Source organism: Neopelma chrysocephalum, unplaced genomic scaffold, assembly GCF_003984885.1.
Source record: "Neopelma chrysocephalum unplaced genomic scaffold, ASM398488v2 Primary Assembly neopelma1_131, whole genome shotgun sequence".
Lineage (NCBI taxonomy): Eukaryota > Metazoa > Chordata > Aves > Passeriformes > Pipridae > Neopelma > Neopelma chrysocephalum.
This window is the reverse complement of record NW_020897793.1, coordinates 2,431,445-2,452,570: the sequence shown is the minus strand read 5'-3', so window position 1 is coordinate 2,452,570 and position 21,126 is coordinate 2,431,445. Positions and strand designations below refer to the sequence as shown.

General features: G+C 36.1%; 1 protein-coding gene across 1 annotated transcript in view; it reads left to right on the top strand.

Moving 5' to 3' along the window:
* Positions 1-21,126, top strand: part of NRG3 (neuregulin 3) — a gene marked incomplete at its 5' end in the record, with an annotated part of 378,099 nt that overhangs the window by 343,694 nt on the left and 13,279 nt on the right. Inside the window, 3 exons of the mRNA XM_027698646.1 lie at positions 5,353-5,455; positions 10,577-10,703; positions 17,986-18,113. Coding sequence (XP_027554447.1) covers positions 5,353-5,455; positions 10,577-10,703; positions 17,986-18,113 — 358 coding nt within the window. The remainder of the gene's footprint in view (positions 1-5,352; positions 5,456-10,576; positions 10,704-17,985; positions 18,114-21,126) is intronic.

Genomic DNA, 21,126 nt, shown 5'->3' with positions numbered 1-21,126 from the left:
AATAAAACATGATATTTTATGTGAAGTAATCCATATGCTCTTAAAGATGTTGAAATATAATTATCTTAGATGGGTTTATCTATTTCATGTATTTGCAAAGACTTCATTCCTTTAGAGGTTAATAAGTTTATATTCCATTTTATCATGTTAATCACTGAAATGGAAGAGGCAATATCCTCTTGGTTACAGAAAGAACAAGGGTCTTGACTTACCCAAGGTCAAAGAAGAAATTTGTGAACTCTGCCTTGTAGCATTTCAGCTGTTTTGTTCTGCCTTAGCACAAGCTACAGCATATGGCAGAGAATCTGTACAGTAGGCTTTTGCAAGTGAAAGAACAGAAGACTCTTGGGAGAGTTGAATGTCTGATGCTGAGGCAATCACAGATTTTGTGGAACAGGCAGGCTTTTTTTATTCTCTTCATGAATTAAATTTAGAATGCTGTATATAGTTCAGTACTTGTCACACATAAATCTTAAGTATATTGAGAAATATGCTTTAACAACTCTCTTTTAACTTAGGGGGATCCATATTTTATTGGAAATCTTGATGTTGTGTATGAGGTTTCCATGTAGGCCTCCTCCGCTGTTGTATAATGGACTTTGAGGGTGCAGGACACAGATTAGGGTTTAAGTGTCAAATTATACTGTTGAGGTTCACTTCAGAAGTGAGGTTCTGGCTCTGCAGGGCATTCCAGTACCACGTGACATGCTGAGGAAAGGCACTGGCAGAGAATGAAGGGAAATGAAAAAAAAGCATGGCAGTGAGGTCACAGTGCCCACTTTTCTGCACCTGCGTGGCTCAGTTTTTGCACGGGGACAAAAAAAAACCCAAACCCTCCCTGCATTCTGTCTTGTAATTTGTTGAAGAAAAGCTGTTTTTATGTTCTGTCCATTAGGCCATGCTTCCTCTGTTGACTCATCCATCCATGGCAGGGATCAAGAAAAAGGTGAAGAACATTATCTTTAAATTTTCTGCTGAAAAATAAGTAATAGAATTTTTTTCATAAAGTTTTCATTGACATTTATCAATGGAAGAAAGCACATGGAAAGCTGATGGTTTTTGTGATTACCAATGAAAAGATACAGGGCTTTCCATATTTATTTTATAGCATGTTTTTACTTGGCAGCAATGCAGTGGGTCCTCTTAGGGGAAGGGAGTGAGGAAGGTAAGGAGATGCTGAATGCTGTTAGAATTTATGCTTTTGGAGCCGTGAGTAAAATCTTCAGCATAAGAATTAATCTGGACATTTATTCATTTTTAGGGTTTATTTTTTCTTTACAGAGCAAAGGTTAAATGATGCATTTGTATGGTAAATGTCATAATTTCTCAGTTGGCTTGGTTTGAATAGTCAGTAATTATTCTCTGTGATGCTTGTGACCATATTGAGATTTTATTCAATAGCCATTGAAATAAACACAAGGGGGAAAGTTACTATTTTTGTTATTGTTTTGCGTAGGCCACATGCTGTTCTTCATTTTTGAAATCCCTTTCAAAGATATTTCAACTCAAAATCCACAACAGAGTTTAGAGGATCCAGTGATTATGGCTGGTAATGATATTGTGGATTTAGGTCCTAACAAAGCCTAAAATAATCTGCTTTAATTAACTAAATTATTTTTTTTCTCAGTAATATGATTAGAAGGACCTTGTACCAGCATTCTCACTTTTGTAATAAAGTCACAAAGAAGAGGCAGATTTCAGCTTCTGTACACAAAAAACCCTACCATATGCTTTAGAAATAACAATGCTAAGAATGTGTCTATCTTACACTTTTTAATCCTATAAAGATGTGTGTGTTTGCTTCAGTGGATCTTTCCATATGCATAAAGCAAATAGATTGCAACTTGCAAGAATAAATTTTAAGGGGCAAGAGAATTAAAAAAACCAAAACCTTCCATGGGTTACCAGTAGTCATTTTGTGTTTCATAATAGCAGTAAATGTGTGAGATAAGCAGGGTGGAAAATAGGAAAGAATCAATAGCATAAATGACAGTGGGCTAGACATGTAACAGGACACACAGTGAATAGGGACTTTTCTATGGGAACCCATTCCAGTGAACTTTCAGCACGCTCTGTGTCCCATGTGAGTTTGTCTTGTCTTTATGCTCTGAGAAGACCTTTCTTTCCATAATTTTTTTAAACAAATAGTCTGCATCTAAACAGTTTACTGTGTTACCTTTCAGCACTGTGGTCACATTTATCTTGGTATAGGTTGTGTATTTTTTGTAATTTGGATGCTTGATGGAATTCACATTCTATAGTCTTAATCCTCAAATGGATTATCCAGGAATATCCATGGCAGTTTATATTTTGATTTCTAGCAGAAATATTTCCTTGTCTGCTCATTAAATGAGGAGTCCTCTCCCAAGAGAATTTAATTCAATAGACTGTAATTGAGGTGATGTACTTCACAAGGAATACATGAATATATGTGAATAAAGAGAGACTAACAATTTCAGTCACGCTTTAGATTACCTTGGAAAGTTAGTTTCAGTATGTAAAAATGTGTATGCTCAAGTTGATGCACATCTTGAGCCAAGGAGAAAGAATTTGCATTTCTTCTCTTTTCTGCACTTTGAATTTCTACAGCTTTCTGCTCTGTGAGAGCCAAAGTGCTGTGCAATGCTTAGCTATAGGCATCTGCCTGGTTCAGGCCCTATTCAGTGCTCCTTGGCTAGAGACGATCTCACCTGTGCCATTTGTGTTTAGCACAGCTAAAACCTGACAGTAGTGAGGTTAAATCAAGGCAACCATGAGGAGACCTTCAAAGTTTGCAGAGAAAGGCAGGTTACATTGCTGTCAATAAGAAGGTGATTTTTAAATAAAGCCAATGTGGAAGATTAGAGAATGGAAAAATGCCTAACTGATTATATTTAAAGAGGTTGGAGACAAAAAATGGTGAAGTTCAGTACATAAATAAAGATTTAAAGGATATAAAAAATGAACAAAGGTGTCTAAGAAATGGTATGCAGTTAATCAATAAGTACTGCTTTAAATATGCACTGTACAAAGTAAACAAAAAGGAAAGAAAGTATTGATCAGCATGTGTTGAAAGCTAGTGACAGGGACTAATCTGACTACACAAAAGACTTAAATCTTCACATAGTTGTTTGAGCAAGATAATATTGTCTGGTCTCTGAACTGCTTTTATCTTTGTAAGACTTATTCTAAAGCATCTTTAACAAGACAGTGATCGCTATTCAGGACTGACAAAAGAGCATAGCTGCATTAAACTTACCATCTCTCAAAAGAAACCACCTAGCACAAGAAAAAAAAAAGTCTTTAATGAGGTCTTATGTTGAAAGAAAAGCAAAATTAAGCCTGTTTGCATGCCTTACTTAAAACAGTTTCTTTTAATAAATAGATTTTTTTTAATTATATGGAATGTTAAAGTGAAATTAAAGTTCATAATTATGTATGTTTTAGTTGTGGCTTAGGCAGTAGGTGCTGAAATCAGTATTCAGGCAGAATAGGTTAACAATTGCTGACTGAAGAATTCCTTAATTATTTTCAGTGTGACTCACCTCAGCATATGAATTTAAAGTTTGTAGGATTAGTCCTTTGTGTGTTGCAGTGGAAATTGAAGGTGGGTGATACTGTTTACACAAGCTAGTAAAACAACCAAACCAACCAACCAAACAAAAAGAAATTAAACCCCCAAACGTTTGCTTCATTGCCAGTGAGGATTTACTGTTTTATACATGCCAATGAGGAATGAGGTCTAAAGCTGTACTGGAATCAGTTTTACTGCAACGTGAACAGGATTTCCTCTTGAATTACAACCTTTCCAGTTATATTTTAGACAGATAAAAAGTCTATTTGCTTCTTTTTATTTTTAAGACAGTATAATAAAACTACAACTTGTAACATTTCAAATTTAAATGAGGAAAAAATGTCAACAGAAGCTGAGGACATTGTATCTTAGAAATGGTTTCTGTATCATTGTGATGTTCATTGGGTGAGCAAGTAGAGAATTAAAAAATAAAGATTTCGTCCTTGCAATTTTATTTTTAATAGCTTACCAAAAAAGGACTGACATAAGAGACAAATGATTGTATTTAAGACTCCAAATCTTCAGTAACAGCACTGTGATATACTTTCTTGAGAAATTATAATTCGTACTGATTAGGATACTGTACATAGTCTTTAGTCATTATAACACCAAATAGTATTTGACTGACATTCCCACTAGGTATAGATTTTTTTTAGTATTTGCCTAGATTCATCTTGGTGTTGTCATACAATATTTGTCGTGAACCTGAGACTTACAATTTTGGAATTACTGCCATCTACTTGACATATGTGTCTGGTGTTCATCCTGACGGGTGGGTCTGCATTGAAGATCTCTAACCTAGAAAGGAGGTGTAGGTTTGTCAGTGTACAGTGCTTGTACTGTGCTTTGAGAGTCCTACATGTTGGCTTTCCACCTGAAATACGTGAATGAAAATACTGGTTTGTATGTTGCATGCTTGGAGAAACTGATCTTAAAAAATAACAATCTGTTTAGCATGTTAGCACCTTGAACTTGAAAAGTAGTTGAAATAATTAAAAAAAAAATGATACTTAAGAAGCTGTTGTTTGATTGAGTTTGTGAATCTCCAGTTGCTTATCAACTTCTTTCTGCCGAGTGAGTGCTTTCCTTATTTTCTTAGCTTTTCTTCTTTTTTTTTTAACTTTCATTCTGGTCCTGTTTTAAAATTAACTTGAATATTATGAGATTTATACAGGAAATTTGTTTCTTAAAAATAGACTCCTATCAGAGCAATATCTGGTGCATTGTAGCAAAGTACTCATTGGGTTCTGTCCAGGTTCATTGAATTAATTTTTTACTGCCTTATGTTGTAAATAAACTTCAAGTACAGAGAATGATGTGGGAATAAGGCGTTGTAATCACCACTCAAAAAAAAATCCTTACATTTTTGGGGTAGCTAAAAAAAAACTTGGGCTCTCCTGGGACATTGCAAGAGTTCTGATGGTTCTTTCCTTCAGCCAGAAAAATTCCATGGTTGTAGGGCTCTTTATCCTATTGATGGTAGAATCTTTTGTTTAAAAGGCTGAAAAAATGGCACGTAGGGCAGAGAAAATATTAAACTCTCCTGATTTTCATTATTTTTATCTCTCACTGTGTATTGGAGCCATTTTCTAAAAGTTCTCTAGGAGGCCACAACTCTATGAACCTTTACCTAGATAAGAGGTTCAGAGAAGCATCCATTCTGTTGAGGAACTGGCCGACCCAGACCTCCGAGTCCCTCGTATCTGTCGATCATTAGCGAAAACACAATGTGCTGAAATCAGCTTTTCGCAAGTGCTGTTTTCTGATGCTTTCATAATTCTCCCTTTTGCTGTTCACAGAGAGCGAGGACGTGTACCAGCGCCAGGTGCTGTCCATTTCCTGTATCATCTTTGGCATAGTCGTGGTGGGCATACTTTGTGCAGCGTTCTACTTCAAAACAAAGTAAGAGCCTTCGTCTGGCGTGCTCGTTCTTTAGCTCCTGTCCTTTTTACAGCTTTACAGCTCTTCGGTTTCTCCCCTCCTTTTCAAGCTGTTGTTATCTCTGGTCAGGCCAGAACTGTTAAGTCCCCCCCAAAAGTAAACACAAGTAATATGTGTTGTTTTTTCTATTTTCTGATATCAGGAGAGAATAGATTGTGTCATTTCCAGTTCTTTTTTTTTTTTGACAGCAATAATTTTGTGTCTTTTGCTATCAGTGCAATAATCACTTTCCTTTCTTGAAAATGACAGTTTAAACATACCATCTCCCTTTTGCATTTCATTTCATGTCCCTAAAAGTCCCATTTATCCTGTATGCTGAGAACAAAAGTAAAGTTAGAAATGCAGAAAGAAACAAGCTTTCTGCAGATATCTGCAACCTGTAGCTAATAGTTGTAAACTGTTGATGTGAATGCATTAATATCTGTAATATAGAAGCACTTTGACTTATTCAAGTATGGTGAAATAATCTGTACTAAACTATTTTCAAGAGAAATACTTTCTGCTCTATTCTTTTATCTTCCCAACTGAACATTATAATATTTATTGTTCTGTGTGTAATTTGAGTTGCAAAAACCTCATAGCAATTACATGACCTGCTTGTCAGTGCCATTGTATCTATAAGTATGTTCTATATGGTTGTCATCCTTCATTCCTGTTCCAGCTGGAGCTAAGGAGAGAACACATATCAATGTAAAAAGTACCTGCGTGAGGCTAGTTAGGGTGGCTGAGCATCAAAAATGTGGAGGTTTGCGCTATTTAAAAGTCTGGATGCTTATCTGAATCCCCCTTTCTAGAATTTATTTTAGTGGCTAGGAAATCTGATGAGGACTGCTTTTTATTTAAAATAAATTACAATTGATATTTCTATCAGGAAGAAAAAAAAAGGAACAAAAAAAAGAAGTTGGAAAAGTCACCAGGTCTTTTTTCCCCCTTTTTCTTTCCCTCAGACTGCAGGAGTAGTTCGTACGTGACTTGAGTGGATATTTGAGTGGTTCATGTTTTTTTGCTGAACACTCCTACCTGTTCTAATGTCTTGAGAGATTTTGTTTAATTGTTTTTTGGACATCCAGTATGACAATGATGCTAGCTGGGAAGGACAGACAGGCAGGACAGTTCCTCTCTGCAGACTCCTTTGTTGTAGTGTAATTTGTAAGCAGAGACAGCCATTTTTGTACTGCATTAGACATGTCATTATGCATTTTAGATCTGCAGAAGAAAGAGCGAGAGAGGATCTACCGGGAAAGGCTTGGGGATTTTGCTGAAGAAGAGAGATTCAGCAAAGGCAGAACAGGATTGTCAGTAGGAAGAACATGCAGTCAGTGACTGAGTATATTGTGAATAAAATGCCCCTCTGTTATTCACTTGTGCACCCCTTGGTTTTGCACTGTTGTAGGGAGTGGTGCAGAGCTGGGCTGCAACAGCCTTCAAAATACCATGACTTTGATGAGGTGGTGAGGAGAGCTATGTCTGAAAATAATGAGTGGAAATAACACTTCAAAGATGAACTCACAGGACAATAGTGCGTCATGACTCAGGAGGAGGTGGGGGTGTCGGGTTTGGGATTTTATCTGCATTATAAATATGATAGTTGGGAGGTACAGGGAAGAGTTGAAGTGTGCTTTTGCCAGATTCTGGGAACTGAATTTTGAAGAGTTATGAGAAAATGAGACCCTCTGGTTCACTCAGGAGGTCTTATACAATATATGAGTAAAGTAATGGTGAGATACTAATCAATCCCTAACGCCCTGGCTGTGGCTCCATCTAGCACTGTCCAAAAAGTAAAAGCATCTAGACTGGATCTCATAGAGACCATGTAAAATAGTATTGTAAATGTGACATTGACCAGTGTCTTAAGGCTGTAAAACCCAACAAATTTGAAGTGCCTCAATGTTTATCATGTGTTAGCTTTTAGTCAGCAGATATTTGGGAACCTCTTTCTCAGGTATACATGTCCTGACTATGCCTGAATGTTATCAAAGCATTCCTCCTGCATGGGGGATTATCCTTGGGTTTCATTTGATGTATAAAAAATATATTAAATATTTCAAATAGATACAGGAATTTTGAATAGTGGACCTGTTAAGAAAAAAGTCTCCCTGAAGACACTGACCCACAGTTTCTTAGTCTGACAATTCTGTAATACCATCTGCTAGAAATAGGCACTTCCCTATGTACCATTGAATTAAAAGTCCTTTAAAATAGAATCAATCTGAGGAAGTTTAGGACTATAATTAAACTCTATGCCCTTCCAATTATTCCTTTTAGGTTAATCAAGAAAGTGCTGGAAGTGTTAGCAACAGGCAAAGAGTACAGTAATGGGCTGCCCTTTACAGCTTAGACTTTTATAAATGACTAGTGACTTTATATCTTGCTGAAGTAACACTTCATTGCCATATAACTCTAAAGTAGAACACATAAGGCCCGTTTGTTTTGAAAACAAAAATTATAAAATAAATTTATTAATCAGTAACTTTGAATAATTAATAGTTTCTAGTTTTATAGCTGTGCATCCTATAGTTTGGAAAAATGAATATGCAAAAACCTAATATTAATGTTAGGTTGCATGAACATAAGAGGAAATTAATGATTAGATTGTTTTTCTCAGCAAATTATCTTCAGCAATCTCAATTGTAATCTTAACGATTGCAGTAGTGAAGCTGAATATTCCAGTTTTACTTACAGGTGTTTATATACATAGAAACAACTCTAAACCCAGGTTTTCTAAATAAATCCAAATTAGACTTCCCAAAATTGTTTTGTTATTTTCCTGATTAAATTCTAATAATTTTTTATGTATTGGAGACATTCCCAAAGTCTGATGCTGTGATCATGTTTCACTATCATTGTTTATACCTTATATGAAGTCTCCACTCAAAACCCTTGGATGTTCCATAACCATTCTGAAGACCAACATGCAAGTGGCTGGCTTTCCAGTAGGATATATGGATAGATTTGCTTATTTCCTCAGTTGTATGTAATTTAGCTGTTCAGAAAATAGTTATTCATACAAACTCTAAAGTTGCTTTTATGGATCTCCCCTGGAATTTTATTAGAAGCTAAAGAGCTCATTTTGATATTTTACAAAGTAAATTATTCAATGTCATTGGTTTCAAAAATTAGTAGGCATAAAAAAGAGACTGTTTCAGAATCAACTGACTAATTTGTCAGACATGTTTCAAAATCAACTGACTAATGTAATTTGACATTATAATCCTTCAGATTATGTATCTATTTAGATTATTCCAATATTAACTTCAGAAGTTTTGGATAAGGAAGAATTTTGAAAGTTTTAAGAAGGTTTTTGCTTGAGAAATTATATCCTCACCCACCTCTGTTCGTAAATTTTACTGATTATGAGTTCCTAGCTATATTCAAATTATGTCACTCATATTTGTACCATGTTTACAATGTAAATTCATTCTTTTTCATTTGCCATGCTTTTTCAAAATAGGATGTAAATAGAAAGCCTAAGAGATATGCATAGGGTCCAAGATTTATTATAGTTTATGACCTGTTTATGAAAATATGCCATAACAAATACTTACTTCTAAGCAGGTACTTACAGTTTGATGAATGGAAGCATTTGCTTACATTAGACATGTTGAATCAAAACTAAGAAACTCAAAGGCAGGGGAAATTCCATGTATTTATTTTAATATATTAAAAACTGTACTATTAAAATTGAGTTCTGAACAGGGACACTTTTCATCTCTTGCTTTCATATTGAGGGAATTTGTCCTTTCTCACAGGCTCCCCCATTGACCACATAACTAACTAATTTTCTCTGGTTTCTTATGCTTTCCTGCAGTAGACACAAACTCCACTGTGAAGAAGTTAAAATTACTTTTATTAATCGTTCAGTGTCACATTCATTGGCCTGACTCAAGTAAGATGCTGTCAAACTTGACCATGTCACAAAGCTTTCAGCAGCCAAATCATCAGAAATTTTTCAAAATGTTGCTAAAGCTTTTTTTGCTACAATTTCAATTTCAGTATAGAAAGGCCATATTTTTTTTATTTCTTATTCCCTGAAATAACATCCTTCTGAAATTTGGCTCTGAACCCATTGCTGTCCAAAAGCTGCTGGTGGCATAACAAAATGATGCTGCTGCTGGCAAGTCCTTGACCTTGGTGGGTGGTTTTCAGGGCTGTTGGAGGTTCACTGCTGGAGATGCATTTTCTGGGGAGAAAAAAGAAAGAAGGGAAAAAAGGAAAGAATTAAAGTGGTTTTGTGAAGTTATTTCTCATGATTGCTTAAAACTGATAGTCCAAGACAATGTAGCTTATCAAAAGCTAATAAAAAGGCCTTAAATATATTTTGCTAACAGTTTTTGCCCATCTGAGATATCCGTTTGCAGAAGATAAAAGTAATATTTAAAGTTTGCTGTCTCATATCCTCTGTCATGTACAGAACTTAATAACTTAGTTTGTCAATGTAGTGAGGCAGAAACAGTGTCTTTATTAACAGTGTAGTTATCTCCTGAATAACACAAGCTATTCATCCAGTGGTATTCCTAGCTCTGACATTGTGAATCATAGTATAATATGTCAACAACACAGCCTCAGATGCCAGACTGATGGGTTTTTTTGAGGTTTAAGCATGAAAGTAAAAGCTGCTCTGTACAGGATGGGTTATAGTTCAAGCCTAATCAGCTAGCAGAAATCTTTGATTCTTCATCAATTTTCATAGCCAACAGGGGCTAATGCCTGTTTTATTTGCCAAAATCTTTTTTCCAAATCAGAGCAAAATGCTTTTTTATTATTCAGACCTACTTGCAAGCTATTGTTAAATATGTGATAGAGGATCTTACAAAATTCTGCACTAAAACAACTAGCATGCTATTATGGTAATCTGAGAATAGAAGATATTTTAAAACAGAAGAGCTCTTTTTTTCCCCCTCTTATAAGCCTTGCCAAAAAACAACCACTGCATTGAAATATAAGACAGTAGTGAATTAGCTCAGCTGGCTCATCTAATACAGTGAAGTTTTGAACAAAGGGAACTATGGCTATAAAAATATCGTGGCTATAGTAGAAGATCAAGTTAGCTCTTTCTTACATGAATTTTATTTCTCTCTGCAGGAAACAAACAAAGCAAATTCATGAACAGCTGAAAGAAACACAGAATAGGAAAACCTACAGCCTAAATGCTTCCAGCATGATGGCAAAGTCGGAGTGTATGGCACAAAGCCAAGTCCAGCTGCAAAATGTAAGTAATGCTGCCAGCTACAGCACTTAATAGCCTGGCTGAGTTCCTGCTGCTGATGGCAGCACATCCTCATGCTGCTATTAGCATCTGAGCAACAGGAACAAGAATTCTCACCTCTTTCATAAAATACTTTCTATCAGGCCTGTTAATGGAAAGCAGGGATTTTTTTCTAAAGTTGTTTCAATGGATTCTGGTACATTTCGTTCATGTAGTAGTAGACTTTGCTGAGCTTTTCACTGCATCTAGCAGTGGAAATTAGTAATATAGTTTCCTTCAATACTGTAGCTCATATATGTTGGTTATAGGTGAAGTAGGGTCCTTGATCTTAAGTGATGTCAGGTCTTCCAATAATTAGTGAACCTGCATGAAAAAATGTAGAGATTTGTCACAGCTAATTCAGAGTAAATTCAAAATCTGGAACTAAATTTACACATATAAACTAGTGCCCAAGGGAAGACCATGCAGATGGTCTCATTTTTCTGGGTCTTTAGTTAAAGGGACTTTAGATTACAGAATGAAAATTAGTTTGTTCAAAGTAAATCTGAAATTTATTTAGTCATTTTCTGTATGTGGTTTTATGTAAGTTAATACAGTCTCACAATCCTGAAATGCATAGAGCATATTTGAAATAAGGAACTTGAAGATAACTGATTTATTTAGCCCTGGATGCAAGGTATTTTCCAATAAATGTCATCTTCTCCCTAAATTAATACTGTCTTACTTTGAATGAAGTCTTTGGAAGAACTGAGAAGGATCCTGGTAGCAATATAATAAGAAAATATAAAAGATGTGTTAAAGCCTTTCTAAATTATTAACTCCTTTTTTTAAAGTATCTTAGCTCAAAGGAATGACTACCTTATTTGCCAGATTCCATCAAAATAGTGGGAGTTTAGCAAAAGTGAGCTCTCTTGCCCACTTAGCCAGTGATATGTAACTCCTAGTTTACATCCAATTAGGTAAGCGATAAGTATGAGCCTTTTAACCAATTTAGAGTAAGCAGAATTTCCCTGATGTGACAGAGAAGTTGTCAGAGCATTGCTTGTGTTCAGTTAAAGTTCTGTTTTGTAGGAATACCATTGTGGTGCTCCTGTATATACTCATGATATGCTTCGAAATGCAGGAAAAATATGCTATTTCAAGAAGGAAGATAGCTTCACTAAATTGACATAATCACAGTTTGGGGAACCTTTTGCAATTTTTTATTTCACTTTCAGTTCGTTCAGTCATATATTATTTCTAGCCCCTAAAAGAAAAGCTGTTGGGAGTGTTGTTGGGTTGTAATGATGACAACAATAGGTAAAGTTCATGATCCTTTTGTTCTATCATATTAAGTAAGCCTTGGTTAACACTAAGAAAATGTTCTTTGCCTTTTTCTCTCTGTAATTCAGTGCTATATTTTGTCAACCCATCATTTCCATGAACTGTTTGATGTCTCCTGAACAGCTAACAAACACATCAACAACCTTTATTTCAGTCATTTTCTTTTGCCGTAGCAATAGCCATAATGACTGAAGAAGCAGTTTGTGGATTCTGGACATTAGGGATTGAAAGCCACCATTATATTTATTATTTTAATCCAAATTTGCTTTTCAGTTCTTAGTGCTGTTCAGGCTGTCATTTTCAGTGCTGGTAATTAACACACCATTTTCTTGTTCTTGTGGCTGCTTGCCACTGTTTTCTCCTTGCCATTAATGCATTCTCCCTTTGGGAACAAAGATACTAAGGAAGAAAAACAGAATGACCTTGTGCTGGATATAGCATAACAGTGCAGGGTAATAATGGTTTCTATTGTTAGGAAGATTTTAGTGCAGGAATTCATGCAGGCAGCTCATGAAATATTTACAAAACCTGGCAGCTTGGAGGAGAAAAAAGGGCAGGGGTATGGTGAGGCAGCAGAAAAGGAACTTTGAAAAGGTATTTCATAGGAATGGCTGAGTGACTCCCCCTTGGAGACCAGAGATCTGCCCTGGGTGTATCTGCTGGGTGGGAAGAGGACCAGGCAGCAGCGTGGGGCAGAGAGCTCTCCCGTGGCTCTGCTCCCTTCTGTTGGTCGCAGCCTGGATGTGATCTCTCTGCCATTCCCATCTGCAGCTGCCACCACATGGGTCTGGGGAGAAATCTTAGTTCTCTTTGTTTCCAGGAGCTAATAAATAAACTTAAATAAATTAAGACAGTTATTTTCTGGAAATTACTCCTCCAGTCTGGCATTTTGGTTTACGTAATCCTGGAAGCTGTTTCTTTTCCCAAGCCATGTGCTCCTCTTACAAGCAAGACAGTTTTCCCATTTATGTTACCTTTGTGTCTTTCCCTAGAAGATTCTCCTGTATTTTTTTCTTGTCCGTTTTCAATAGACCTGGTGATGCTTTCAGGTTTTTCACACAGCTCTTTCTTCTTCTATAGAGAAGAATACTTTTGTGTGGACCTGAGAATAGTTGCATGAGGATACTTATTCTTTATGACTATTCTGAAGGAACCATCACCTTTTGACTCAGAGGTTGCTATATTTAGTAAAGGGTCCATCTATCTTTCCAAATATTGTGTTGTTCTAGAAAGAGGTTTAGCTTATTTCCCAAGACTCAGGGTTTAGCAGAGAGTGTTTCAAGTGGTTTGTGGCTGTAAGGAGCTTGACCAATCTCTTCTTCCCACACTCAAATGCATTGTATCTCCTCCACTCCCTCCCTCTACTCAGTTGTGATCCTGAGAAGTGAAATAAAGAGTCAGATTTTGTCAGGACAGTTGTGTTCTGTCTGAACTCCTGCAGCTCATCGCTGGTAATTGTGCTCTCCTGTAACAAGTCTGTTTCTCTCCATAGCGGTTTCATTACTTTGGTAAACATACAAATTAGATGAAAAATACTGTGTACTATAATCAGGATTCATAAATAACTGTTTGAACACAGTTCTTAGGATTTCCTGAGTCTCCTTCAAGTCCACTGCTTTTCCCAAATATTCTGGCAGCAACACACATAATTTCTTGCTAGGTTGTTCTTGCTAGGCTTTCTAGCCTCTTGGATTTAGATACTAATGCACTGGTAATCTTGCTATAATTCTTCAACCAGGAAGAGACAGATGTGCCAGTTTTTAATTCAGGATCTTTGAGGTACACAGGAGATTCAGATTTATTTCACCTAGTGCATGAAACCTAGGTCTTCCAAGTATTAAGTACCCCTTCCCAAAGAGATTATACTCTATCCAAGAGAGATTTAAAGACTCTGCTCCAGGGGGCTGCAGCAGTTTGATCTCCTCATAAGCAAAAAGAAGGAAATTGTCATTCTCAGCTTCCCCCCCCCCTTACAAAGACAAGACCTCGGTGCACCCTCACACACCATGCAGGGGCAGGAGGAGGTGGGGTGGCTCCTGATTACTACCTTCTTTTCCCACCTTGAGTAGAGAGTTTCTTTAAATTCTCACAACTTGACAAATATGTCATGGGGGTAAAAAAAAAAGGGGGGGGGGCTGAAACCATACCATTCCTTTAGTGTTTCTGAGAATTGTCACAGCTGTTTAAAGTGGCCTTTTTCATCTTTGTGGTTTTTAATGCCTTCTCCCGTGGTACCAAGTGGATCTATTAAGTCCCCATCACTTTCCTTCTGAGGTGGCTAATATGCTTTTCATGCTGTACTGTGTGGTTTCACTTTTCACTACACTTGTTTCTAATAGCATGCAGTCACTAGCTCCAGGTTTTTGATATTCTTATGAGAGGCTAAAAAATGCTCTTTATATGTCGTGTTACTTTTTGTTAATAGTAGTAGGAAATAAGGTTTTTTTGGTCACTGTGATAGACATGCAATTATTATATTGCACCGTTCTGTTGCAATTCTGTTGAGCAACAGATACACTTAAATCTTTTAAAGGATTAGTGTGTTGTTTTACCTGAATTATAATTTGATTTATCAGCTCAGATCAAGAGCAAATTTCCCATTTCTGTATCTCATGGCCACTTAGGAAACACTGCCAGAATAGACAAACCTGAGTTTATTGTCCTCTGTCTAGAGCTAGTGTTGGCAACAAAACATACAGAGCATATGGGAACAGCTGTAAGGATGTTAAATGTACCACCTGATGGGCTTTTGTGCAAGATCAGCCCATTCAGGAATATCACTGGCTCTTTATCTCCTTGAGGTGACCTCTCTGAATGTAATTTAAAGCTGACCCCTCTGCCTTATCGGTTGTTTTTGAAATGGGATCCCTACATCACCTCTCTTGCAATACCACGTGACTTTCTGGACCTTTTATTATTACTATTTTGGGAAAATCATTGAGGGGGAAGAGCTAAGTAAAGCCAGGGGGAGGGATGGGTGTTTTGGTTTGCATAACACTAGGACAACAGTGTCAAGCTATTCTGAAGCATTTGAGTGGCATTTGTTACCCAATAATCCTACATTTTAGAAGGAATGGAAGGCATGGAACAGAGGAATTATGTGCTCTCAGTAATACAGTAGGTCAGTGGCAGAGGCTTCTTTCCTGGCTCAGGCTGCCTTCACAGATTCACTTAGCATTAAGTAGCAGGGGGTGGAATTTTATTGTGAAAATATTCAGTAATTTTACATAATAGATGATTTTCTCCATGAAACCATGAAAAATTGAAAATTTGCAAAATACTTTTTTTAAAAGCTATCATTATTCTTTAATTTATTTAGCCATATGCACCAGTGTTTTTCAGTAATTGCTCAAACAAGCACAGATAATTAACCAAGAAGACAATAAAACCATTAAAAACCCCGAATAATACAGATAAGCTTTCAGTGATGCTGGAAACAGCCCTTTGAAATTGTTTCACAGCTTATTCCCCATCATGGCTGAATATTCAACAGCTCACAACAGTCAGAGGTCTCCACAGAACTCAGCCCAGGTGAGAACTGAGCTGTGGAAGCAGCAGGATGAGCTCTGCTGGGATATGTCTGGGGAATAATCCTATCCTATACTTTTGGTGGCACTAACTGATACTGTTGTAAACTCTTCACAAAAATTTGAAGGTATTTTTCTCCAGAGATGATCTTAGAGAAGGGATGTGGCACTTAAAACTAAGCTTAAGGGGGATTAAGCCAACTGTGTTTAAACCTATTAAAATGTACAAATAACATGATACATCCAAATATGTTCAATTATGTTGTTCAAATTCTCTGTATATTCACACCCTCAACTTAAACTGTGATTCATATTTTCATTGTAACAAATGTTATGGCTGTTACAGTAACTGTGTAATAACTATTGTATCTGAAAATGGCATAAATGTTTGGTTAGGGGCAAAAAATACCTTGAAAAAAATGTGCCTGAGTGGTTCTTGGTTTTGGACTTTCAGTACAATTTGCTAATCAGCATCAGAGCAACTTCTACGTTTTCCTCAGTTGTAATGAGGAAAAACTCTGTGTACCACTGCTCCAGCCCACATCCACCTTAAACATGGATGTAGTGAAAGGCACAGCTTATCTCTAATTACTCTTCATAATTCACTTCATACTCATGGTCTTATAAGGCATTCAGACCTTCAATTTTTTTTCATGAACAATCTGAAAAAAGGACAGAAGTAGCTTCTTGGTACTAGCAGCTCGTTCTTAACATAGCTCAAATTGATTTATTCAGGTCACAAATCAAAGCCAGTTTCATTTCTGCAGCTGGCAGGATAACTATTAAAGTTTAAAGCCTTCACAGACATGAGTACCTTAAAAATCATACTTCTGTCTGAATATTTTATCTACAACATTTACAAGTGACAACTAAGATCATGGTAACCGAAAGAAATGGGAGTGTAATATGTTTCTTCTTATTACTTCAGTTGTGTTTACTTTATGTGTGCGGCAACATTTTGCACATTGCTGCTTTCATACCTTTGCCTTCGTGTATGTAAGCAGGGATTTTGGCCCCGTTTATGTGGGTATTTCAACAGAAAGAGGGAGAAGACCATTGGAGAAAAACTTGAAGATCTGTTACTTTATCTGTAGAAATCACTCATAAGAAGTCTGAGTAGATGGACTAAAAATACATGTAACCCATTTCTAAAAAAAAAATCTTGTATGACTTTCCTCTTTTATCTTTGCTGAAGTCTACAAAATTGTAGATAAGTGGGAATAAGATAATTCTGTATTTTTAAGGAGTTATTTGTCTTCTGTTAGACAAAAACAATAATTATAAAGAACTGTATTTTGAAAGATCTCCATGAATTTTTAGGCTATTGTATCTTAATATGGCATTTTTTACCACTGCGGTTTTTTCTATTATTATGATATTTTAATTTGTATTTCTTTATAAAATAGGTAATCATGTAATCGCTTCCTAAATACCGATTTACTGTGAAGATAACATGGATATCTAGGTATCTGAAAATACAGTCTCAGTACAGAAAGGAAAGCGGAGCAATTAGTCTTAGTGCAGGTCCTTGTAATGCAGTGTAAAAAATCTACAGAGTGATGTATTTTTAATACCTGAATGGAAATGTGGGTTAACTTCTCATATCTCTGAGATATTGCCCAGTAACCACCAAGAACATGAATTCTTCTTACAAGCCCAAGTGCAGCTTTTTCTATACTTTTACTTTCTGGCTCCATTTAGAATCAGAGACTCTTCTTCTTTTTTTTTTTTTTTTATGAAATTCCAGTTGAATCACAAAGCAAGAAGAAAAAAAATCTGTTCTTGTTCATGTCTGATGTCTGCTTTGCAGACCTTTGTGTCTCAGTGTGTGCCCAGAGACTGCCCTACACCTACACCTGTCACAGGAAGAATTATGTTTACACTGTTCTTACTAGCACAGATACTCCCAGGTCAAAAGCTTCAGACCTGTTCAGAAGAGATATCTGGCTCTGCAGATAGGATTCAAATATTTTTCATGCTTATCTGATGACACAAATGCTGTTTCAGTTTGGTTTTCATAGTTGTACATGCTGATGAATGCAGTGTTTGACTGAAATCGCCAAAGGACCCAAGAAGTTGCTGACTGTTCTCCGAGATGTGTTTTGTGATCTCAGTCTCTGCATGGAGAAGCACAGAAAGAGGAGTTTAGTCAAAGGGATCAGTGTTCCCTATCATTATGGGCAGATCAGTCCATAATTTTACTGCTAATGCAGATATCAGCATTTTGATGTGGAGAACGTAATGGGGATAATGAGTACTGGTACTTTCCGCTGTGTAAACAGTACTGAATAAATGTATTACTTTCAAACCCTAATTTTGATTTAAAATTGCATTAGAGCACTTCTTACCCCATTCTAATATGAATTCAGATGGAATAGCATCAACAGTGTACTTTGTCTTTTGAGTATTAATTAAGTTTATTCTCTCTGCTACAGTATTCAAAACCAGACAGGCATCCGGGGCCTATTCTGCACAAGGTTATGGAGTCTAGTTTTTCAGGCCCTCAGTCTTTCCCAGAGGCCTTGTCTCCTGACAGAGGAACTCAGCCCATCAAGCAACACAGGTGAGCAAATGGCTGTCTGGTGAGAGATTTGCTGGCTGCCGAGGGATGTCACTGAGCTGGTGATACGTGTGCAGGATTGTTGTGCGCTGGAACTGGGTGAGGTGCTGACCAGTATGGTACCAGCAGAGCCTCAGCCCACTTATTAAGCAGATGTCCAAGCATTTTCATAGCTGCAGACATAAAAGGTAATAGCAATGCTTGCTAACTTCATCTGTGTTTTGTGAAAGTCCTGGAGGAAGCATTTAAAGACACTGTTGGAGCTGCAGACACAGACCAGTGAATGAAACAGCTGCAGTATGAGAAACCATTAAAAACAAGGCTTTCCTTATCAATGTTTGTGAAGTTAATGGCTCATTTGCTGCAGAAAGACATAGTTCTAAACTTCCAGCCTTTTTTACTATTTTTTTTAAACAAATGATACTTGAAATTAATAATGGTTTATTTATGAAAACATGGTGGCCTTTGAAAACTAGGCTTAAAAAGGTTTGGATGATTGTTTCTAAGAGGAAGAAAAAGAGGAATGTCACCCACCTCTGCATAGCATTCAGATTAGAATTATCCTTATAGCCTTTTTGGATGAGAAGGAGTGCAGGTGTTTCACTGCAGGACTAGAAACCAAACTGGTGTCTGGTATAAGCAATAATGTTGGTCAAATGGCAATGGTAACATCTGGTCCGGTGCACACAGAGAGAGAGAAAAAAGGCTGCAAAAAATGAGTCTGGAATTTTTTCGGCTAGATAATCTGGAGGGAAAGACTTGTTTATTAAAAGAATAATTTTTTTAAGTTACTTCAAAAAAAAAAGTCTCAGATTGCATGAGGTTATGATCTGGCTAGTATATGCTGCATTTTTCATTGCAGTGTCCCAGCCAGCTACATGTTCTTTTTATTTGAATGAATAATTTGCCTAACCTACAAAGTGCAGTATGTGAGCCAGAAAGGGATATTTGGGTCCTGTCTGCTTTTACCTTACTTAAGCCTTTAATTTGGCATGAAAAAATAATGCCAACTGTCATGTCAGATCCATTTCTTAGGTCTTATTCCTTATTACACAGAGATTTTCAAAATATGCTTAATAATTTTATTTAACATAGATATGAACTATGGGACTGTGGCCTAGAATGCTTTCCACAGAAGTTCTGAGTAGAATTTTATTGCCATTTGGTCACAAAGTGAAGCTTAGAAAAAACAAAATGACATTCCCTTACCTTTAATGGTATAATGGCAATATCCAAGTTTGATATGTCTCTACTTCAGAACTAATTTAAGAAGTGGAATGACTAGTTAATTTATAAAAAAATCTTTTCTAGTTTTGTAATTTAAGATTTACTATACAAGGCCCTTGCCTTATGAAACACGCAACAAACTTGAACATCTAAGACTTATAAGACTGTCTTTAAATTATGCACCATGTGACAGCTTCCTATTTTAGTTTCTGAATAGTGTTCAGTGTGGACAAATGGTCAGTGTGGCCAAATGAGGAAACTTTTTTTACAGGGTTATGTTTTATCCTAAATATCCCTTCATTCCATTGCAAACCTGACATGAGCCTGGAAAAATTATAGCAGCTCTGCAGGTTCTCTCTTTTATGCTGTCATAAAATTACATTGTTGTTTTATTTCTGCTTGCTACAAAAATATTTTGTTATGCATCCAGACCTCTTTTCTCTGCTGGTGTTTTCAAGGACACAAATGGTGGGTAATCATTTCTTAAAATCAGGAGCTGGCTGTTTCCAGTTCCTAAAACTAATACAATTTTTACCTGACAGTAAGACTATCAACATAGGGAATCACTTGGAGTTGCTGAAATGTGACTGACAGAAATAATTTTTCATTCAGATTAGTAGATAACAGCAATTTTCCATCTCTACCAACCTCAGCTGCATGCAAAGAATTAATGCAGAGGTTAAATTGAAAACTGAAATTTAGTCTCCAAAAATATTTTCCCTGTATTATTATTAACCTACTAAAATATTTTGCCTGTATTATGCACTGATATAACAGTAGAAGAATGTTACATCTTCTGCTTGCATATGTAAAATAACTTTTCATACTGTCAGAATTCAAAATTAACAAGTGTGTTTAATCAGTAAACTTCCTGTAAAGTGTACAATTTGCTCGAAAATTCATCTTGGATTATCTGTTGATTTAGGTAAGAAGAGAACACATACTGTCTTATTTTCTAATAGATAGAAACAAATTAGAGTTTTGTCAATTATGGGATTGAGTTGGGATCCCTTTGAATAGCAGTTTTCTTGGTAATTAGTCATCCTGACTTTCATTTATTGATTCAGTCATCATTGATTTTAGAGGGATTCATTTCAGAGAATAACATGATGAAAGCCAAATGCAGATGCTTTCAGCCTGGAGCAGTTGTATTGTCTTACAGAAACACCAAAATAGTATAAACTTACTCTAAAATTAAAAATAATTTGTGTTTTCACTTTTAATGAACTTTTAACACCACAAAAGCCATGCTAAAAAGAATTTTTTTCATTTGGTAAAGATTTTATCTATATGCTTCCAATATAATTGATTCAGTTAAAATTAAAGAGTAAATTTAACTTATTCTGTAAATAAGACTATTGAATTTCAAAGAAGAAGTAATGATAAACTAAAGCAACTAAGAATGAAAAGGCAGAGGAAACCTGAAAAGAATAAAGCATAAGGAATATGGTATTTTCCCAACATTTTCTGCAGAAATTTACTAAAAGTAACGTCTAAAAGGAATAGGGTGTATGGAAAGAAAGAAACCATATCACAGAGGGCAAGAAGTCATGCTGGAAGTGAACATTTCCAGGACTCATTGGGAGTTAAGAATTAGTGGTAATACTGAAAGCAATCAATTGTTCCTGCTGTGAAAGAAAAAAAAAACAGTACTATACAGGAAAAAGAAAAGGTGATGGTGGGACAAAAATAATATATGAAACTGTTAGGGCAATCCTGAATTAATATATTTCATTTTTTTAAGTTAGAATGGTTATTTGAGGACAGAGGCAAAATGGGAATAGAATCA